The 7185-nt window shown below is 43.5% G+C and overlaps 1 protein-coding gene across 1 annotated transcript in view; it reads left to right on the forward strand.

Moving 5' to 3' along the window:
* LIPC (lipase C, hepatic type) overlaps positions 1-6124 on the forward strand; it is a 163394-nt gene extending 157270 nt beyond the window's left edge. The window contains exons 9-10 of the mRNA XM_008016458.3: positions 800-1018; positions 5966-6124. Coding sequence (XP_008014649.3) covers positions 800-1018; positions 5966-6077 — 331 coding nt within the window. The 3' untranslated portion in view covers positions 6078-6124. The remainder of the gene's footprint in view (positions 1-799; positions 1019-5965) is intronic.
* Positions 6125-7185: the final 1061 nt, after the last annotated feature.

Consider the following 7185-nt stretch of genomic DNA (forward strand, 5'->3'; position numbering starts at 1 on the left):
AGGATACAGAGGACCCTAGCCTCTGGATGCTCACAACCTGGCAGGGCAAGGGGATTCCTAAACAATTCTTAACAGCATACTCAGGAGGAGCTATGCCAAGCCACACAAGGGACCCCTCCATCCATCTGCCTCACCCTAAATCCAGTGCTGCCTCTGCACAGCCAAAAATCTCTCCCAGGGGATAGTTCTCAAGAGCAGAAAGGGCATCTCACTATTCTGTCAACATTGGGATATTTTAATGTCTTGGAGATTAGTGACTAAAGCTGATAACGATACCTCAGAGTCTGCATTTAAATCTTGCTCTAAATCGGTGCATCCTTTTTATGTGTAGTTTTTCTACTACTGTTATGCCTCACTGTTTTAATAGAGGTTTCTATTTATATGGGGGGAGGAGCATTACGTGGGAGAGAGTGCGTGGTGTAGGCATACTATGTTAAACCTACAGAAAGCTGAAATGTCCGGACGCCATTGCCAAAGCCCCTCCGTCTCCAAGGCAGCTTCTTCCTAAAAGCTAAGCTAGAGAAAGTTAACTAGGTTTGTTATAGCGGGACTTCTCAGAGCGCTTTTGATGTGTTAACACAGAAAATAGTATAGTTTTCCCAATTTTATTATCTGGAAATCTCTTTTTTATCCTGGCACACCTACTGCTAGCTCTATCAATAGTCTGTTGAACGCTAGTTTGGGAAATGCAGCAAAAATCCCAAGTCATTCAGGAAAACATAACACATCCTGAATGTGTGTGACCGTCACTTTGCTGTTACAACTAAACTGATTGTGTCTGATTTTCTTTGCGTTCAAGGGGCAAAGGAATTGCTAGTAATAAAACATATTCCTTTCTTATCACGCTGGATGTGGATATCGGTGAGCTGATCATGATCAAGTTCAAGTGGGAAAACAGTGCATTGTGGGCCAATGTCTGGAACACGGTCCAGACCATCATCCCATGGAGCACAGGGCCCCGCCACCCAGGCCTCGTTCTGAAGACGATCAGAGTCAAAGCAGGAGAAACCCAGCAAAGGTGACTGCTGATTCAATCTCCTACTAACGTCTATGAAGCACCCGCTTGTGCTGGGCAGTTTCACAATTTAATACTCACGTTCAACATGTGCAGTGAGTATTATTAGGCCCTAGTGATAAAGTATAGAAGCTCAGAAAGGTGAAGTGACTATCCCAACTTTACACAGACATAGGTGCCAGGACAAGGATTCACACCCAGGTCTTTGAATCCCACACCAGCGTCTCCCCACTGCCCGTGGCTAACGCTGCCTGCCCCTGGAGCCTGAGAACCGCCACACTAGCCCGAGGCTTCTCAAGCTTCAGGGCAGGTGAATCACCAGGTGATGTCAGCGCTGCCGCTCCAAGGTGCTGTGCTAGATGCAACATCTCTTTTTTGTTGCTTGCCCAAAGAAACACTTTTAACAGCTCACAATCTCGAAAATCTCAGGGTATCTCCCTCTCTGTGGTGGTATCTTTCAAATGTCAGATGCCGAAGAATCACTGGGAAGTCAAACACACTTGCAGAATTCCTGGACCTACCTACAGATTCATGGTGGGCTTGGGAAGGGGTCTAGGATGCCTGTTGTTGAATAACAGCCCTAAGAAATTCCAATGTGGAACAATGGGTCACCCTTAAGAAATGCTGCTGTGTTTGATTTAACAACTCCCGTGGCCCCAAAGTCTCCAGGGATATGGAGGAGTTGGGGTGGGGAGCAAAGAAAAGGAAGGACGGGGCTGGGCGTGGTGGCTCACACCTGTAATCCCAGCACTTTGGGAGGCCTAGGTGGGTGGATCACCTGAGGTCAGGAGTTCAAGACCAGCCTGGCCAACATGGTGAAACCCTGTCTCTACAAAAATACAAAAATTAGCTGGGCGTGGTGGCACACGCTTGTAGTCCCAGCTACTCAGGGGACTGAGGCAGGAGAATTGGTTGAACCCAGGAGGTGGCGGTTGTAGTGAGCCGAGATCGTGGCACTGCACAGAGAAAGACTCCATCTCAAAAAAAAAAAAAAGAAAAAGAAAAAAAAAAGAAAAGGAAGGACGCTTCAGTGCTCCTGAAGTCCTCGCAGCAGAGCAAAGGGCTGCCACCAGCACACCCTGCCATAGCGACTGTGCTTTTCTGTCATCCGTGGTTCTCCACGGCAGAATTCCAGGCGTCCCTGGGCCCTCTCCTCTCTCCGCCCTTCTCTGTTCGGGACACGGTCTCTCCTCTCCCACCTTCCTTGTCACAAAGGCCATGTTTCTTTTTGGCTTGTCTTCATAGAGGCGGAAAACAGCAGGCTTCTAACCTCTGAACTACCCTCTTCCCTCACCCCCTGGGTTTCACTGCCAGAAGCCGGCCTGTGGCAGATGTCTGCCCCCGAGTCCCTTACACAACCACACTCTGAGATTTTATCTCCCTGGGGTGCAAAATCCTGGCAGTTACTAAGAGCATACTCTGCCGTCTGCCAACAGATCTCCCAACATGATCAATTTGGGAAGATTAAACCGCTCGTTCCTCTTCTGCACTGAGCTCTTCTCACATGACTCTGTGGCCCATTGGAGCAGTGCTGCTTCTGAGCTCCAACCCTGCCCATGTGCTCTTAGCTGGAGAGTAATTCCTCAGTTTTGGTGGCTGCTCACCCTGACAATCCCATGTGGCTCGACCTGAAAGGTTGTCCAAAGCACGACACGACCCTTTCCACTGGGGCACACCCATGTGGTACGGAAGAAGAAATGAGGAGAGGGAGGGGCCTGGCGCTTCCGGGGCTCCCACACATGGTGGGCATTGAACCAGGCGCTCCATGGCATTCATCTCATATGATCTTCGCTGTGACCCTGAAATGGGTAGTATTGCCTGTGCAGGTTAGGAACCTGAGGCTCACAGAAGTTACACAGCTTGAGGACATTGCTCAAAATTGTCCCAGTCCAGATTTGACTGGGATTTGTTCGATTTATTACCCATTTGTTGAGGGTGTGCTGTTTCCAACAGTTCTTTCTTCCATTAGTTTTGGTTCCATTAATCTGAATTTTCTCAGTCTAATCTAGCAGAGTTGCAGTGCTGGACATTAACATATATATGTATCAAACCCATCCTTAGCGCTGTAGGAGTTACTGCTAAAAAAGCGTCGGGGCATGGGGGTCATGGGAGCTATAATTTTTTTTAGGTTTTAAATATTGACTGAGTGCCTCCTCTTTGTCTACACAGTACCAGGTACTTAGAACATACATAAAAAAAAAAAAAATCTGAGTTGTGGCTCTTGGTAGAAATAAACTCCAGGACCTAACCGGGAAAATAAGATGAATTAATTTTACTAACGGTGTGGTCTCTCCCAGGGCTTCTCAAACTTTCACGAGCGTACAAAGCATCTGGGAATCCTGTTAAAATGCAGGTTCTGCTTTAGTGAGTCTGGGGTGAGCCTGATGTTCTACATTTCAAACAAGCGACCAGGCGATGCTGTTGCTGCGGGTCCACGGACCACACTTTGAATAGTGAGAGTCCAGCATTACACAACCCAGGAAGCGTAAGAAGAAAGTTCACACCGGTACACGTGAGGCTGTGCTGCAGCACGCTTTGAGGAGGCCAAGACGTGTTCCCAGGGAGACAGGCAGCCGGCAAAGCAATATGGCTGGTAGGATCAGATGGACTCCAGTGTCAGCCAGTCCTAAACTCACATTTTAACTTCACTGCTCACCATCTGTGTAGCCTCAAACAATAACTTCACTCTTCAAGACTCAGTTGTTTAGTGATAAATGAGAATCATAATATACATTTCATGACACTAATAACTACCAATTTTTTAGTGCCCTTTGCAGACTCGAATCCCAGAATCGGGATGGAAAGATGAGACTCTACACTCTTAATATCGCTGCTAAGTGCAAGGGGGAAAAGAAGTAGGTTAGGTAACTTGCTCTGTGGCTCCATGGAAGAAATTCAGTGGAAGGGGGTTTTCTTCCCCCAAAGGCACAAAGCCAGGGATGAGTAGGGTTGTGGAGATGGTGAAGAGGAAGAAGAGACTATTGGCCGTACAGCAAGACCAAGTATAATAACTGGCTAAAACTAATGAGAAGACATTCAATTTCCACAGTACTCACATAAATGCAAAATAAAAATCAATGAAATTATCACTGGTTACTCATTAGTTTGGCAGGAATTCAAAAATAGACAACATCCAGCGTTAGTAAAGATGTGGAGAAACGGGCATTCTCATACACTATTAGTGAGAGTGTAAATTACAGGCATTTTGTAGAGGAATTTCATTCAACAACTAACGTTTAGTGAGTACCTACCTTATGCCAGACACTGTTGTGGACACCAGATGTATAATACAGAACAGACAGGCCGGGCACGGTGGTTCACGCCTGTAATCCCAGCACTTTGGGAACCCAAGGCAGATGGATCACGAGGTCAGGAGATCGAGACCATCTTGGCCAACATGGTGAAACCCCATCTACTAAAATACAAGAAATTAGCCGGGCGTGGTGGCGCATGCCTATAATCCCAGCTACTTGGAAGGCTGAGGCAGAGAAATCTCTTGAACCCGGGAGGCGGAGACTGCGGGTTCAAGTGAGCTGAGATCACGCCACTGCACTCCAGCCTGGTGACAGAGCAAGACTCCGTCTCAAAAAAAAAAAAAAAAAAAAAAAATAGTGAACAGTCAGAGTCCTTGGTCTCACAAAGTGGACATTGTCACAATTTTAAATATGCATACTACTTTGAGCCAGAATTTTATTTCTAGGTATCTTATGGTCTTTCTGGTGTATTTGTGCACATAATCAAAATATGCACAAAGGCTATATATGAATACATATGTACAGAATGTTTGTTGCAGTACTATTAAATAAATAGTATACGTAATAAGTAAACAGTAAATTCTTGAGAAAATCTTAATGTCTAACAGTAGGAAAATGCATTGTGGTACATCCTTAAAATGGAATGTCATGCAACAGATGAAAAATAGTGAAATAGACTTCTACATACTAATATGAGCAGGTTTCTGAGTGCCATTTTCTGGTACCAAGGAAAAATTGCAGGAAAACATATACAATATGATCCCACTCAATATATGTGTAAATGCATAGGAACAAGTCTGGAAATGCATACACCAAACCATAAATGTAGAGAGAGGAGTGATGTTAGTGAAGGCCGATGGCGAAGAGGTTCTTTACTATTTGGCTTCATTTATTCCTTTACCATTTGAATTTTCAAGAATGCAATTACAAATTACTCATAGTATTTTTAAATTTTAAAAGTTCAGTTTAGTAAAGACTTGACCTTAGATGCAATTCAAAGAAAAAAGAAATAATAAACTAGAATTTTTCTACAGATATACCTATAGATATATATTTAACAGATGCAATTGGAATTAGTAACACAAAATGGTATCTTGGGCCAGGCCAATGGCCGAAGCAGTCTAGTTGTTGTTTCCAAAACACATGGTGGTGTCCTCTTTAGTGGACAATGTCAGCTCCAATAAGAGGAAGGGGCAAGGCTTACAGGGCTGAGCCAGGCAGAAACCGATGACAGTGACCTCATACCATGGACCTTTAAGAACAGCATTGACAAACTGGAGCTTGCCCACAGAGGGAAGGCTGGGGAGGTAAGCCTGCCTTAGGAGGAAGGGTTGAGGAACTAGAAATGTTTGCCCTGCAGTCAAGGCAAATATGGTCAAGGAAATAATAGTTACCCTCAAATCTTAGGTGAGCTGTCATACCGGAGAACAAAGGAGGGCTGCCCCAGGACTTTCCTTCTTACAGAACTGAAATCACCCCAGTGTAGAACCCCAGGAAGTCTTACTCTGATTGCTTTCACTGACTTGGGTTTTGTTTTTCTCTGAAGTTACAAAAATATTTGCGAGCATAAGAATCTCGTTTTTAAAAAGACATCACATGCCTTACACAAATTGAGTGGAATTTGATAAAGGATGAAACACTTCAATAAGCTCCACCTAAAACTTAATGCTGTGTTTGCTTTCTGTTTTCTATTCAGAATGACATTTTGTTCAGAAAACACAGATGATCTACAACTTCGCCCAACCCAGGAAAAAATCTTCGTGAAATGTGAAATAAACTCTAAAACATCAAAGCAAAAGATCAGATGAGATTTATTGAAGACCCAGTGGAAAGAATAAATGAATCTTACTCCTTATCTGGAATGGTTGCCTTATTTAGAAGCCAAAATTACATAAAGAATCTCACATAAAGCTTGAATAAAATTTAGATTTAAGGGGGGTAATGTTTCACTCTCGTAAACTGAGCTTTTCAAAATGATATAACTATTTTCCGTTATTAGTACAACCAAAAATTTCCCAATTTTATCTCTGGTTAAATGTTAATATATGCAAATAAGTACAAATGCAAGAGCCAGTTTAGATCTGTTGTTCTAATCTACAATGTCTTTTATAATTAAGTCAAGTTTCTCACATGTCCTTGCTAGTTTATTCTGACCAGTTTTTGAACCATGCTAGAAAGATACTTTTTATTAGGTAACTAGTGCTTCAATAAAGCAAAATTCTAATTAATCACCACTAGTTGTGCATACCAAAATGCATACCCTTTAAGACAATACAGTTCATAAAAGAAGAAAAAATTAAAATTATTCTAATAGTTTTACAAATCATATAATGATTTCACAGAACCAAACACTTACAAGTGGAATTCTATTAAAATGCCAGGCGCGGTGGCTCACGCCTATAATCCCAGCACTTTGGGAGGCCGAGGCAGGTGGATCAGGAGGTCAGGAGGTCGAGACCATGGTGAAACCCTGTCTCTACTAAAAATACAAAAAAATTAGCCGGGCGTGTTGGTGAGCACCTGTAGTCCCAGCAACTTGGGAGGCTGAGGCAGGAGAATGGCGTGAACCCGGGACACGGAGCTTGCAGTGAGCCAAGATGGTGCCACTGCACTCCAGCCTGGGCGACAGAGCGAAACTCCGTCTCAAAAAAAAAAAAAAAGAATTCTACTAAAACTACTAGTGATAACAGTGAAAGCTGGAGAGTTGGTCATTTTAATTATGAAATTACAAATTAAATAAATATAATTATTGTATCTTACTAATGCTTGCAACAAAAGCTAATTTAAAAAACCCAGAATCTCTCAAAGAATTTGCTATGGACTGAATGCTTCAGTCACCCCAAAATTCATATGCTGAAATCTAATCCCCAACGTGATGGTGTTTGGAGGTGGGGCCTTTGGGAGGTGATTAGGTCA

Source organism: Chlorocebus sabaeus, chromosome 26 (genome assembly GCF_047675955.1).
Source record: "Chlorocebus sabaeus isolate Y175 chromosome 26, mChlSab1.0.hap1, whole genome shotgun sequence".
Classification (NCBI taxonomy): Eukaryota; Metazoa; Chordata; class Mammalia; order Primates; family Cercopithecidae; genus Chlorocebus; species Chlorocebus sabaeus.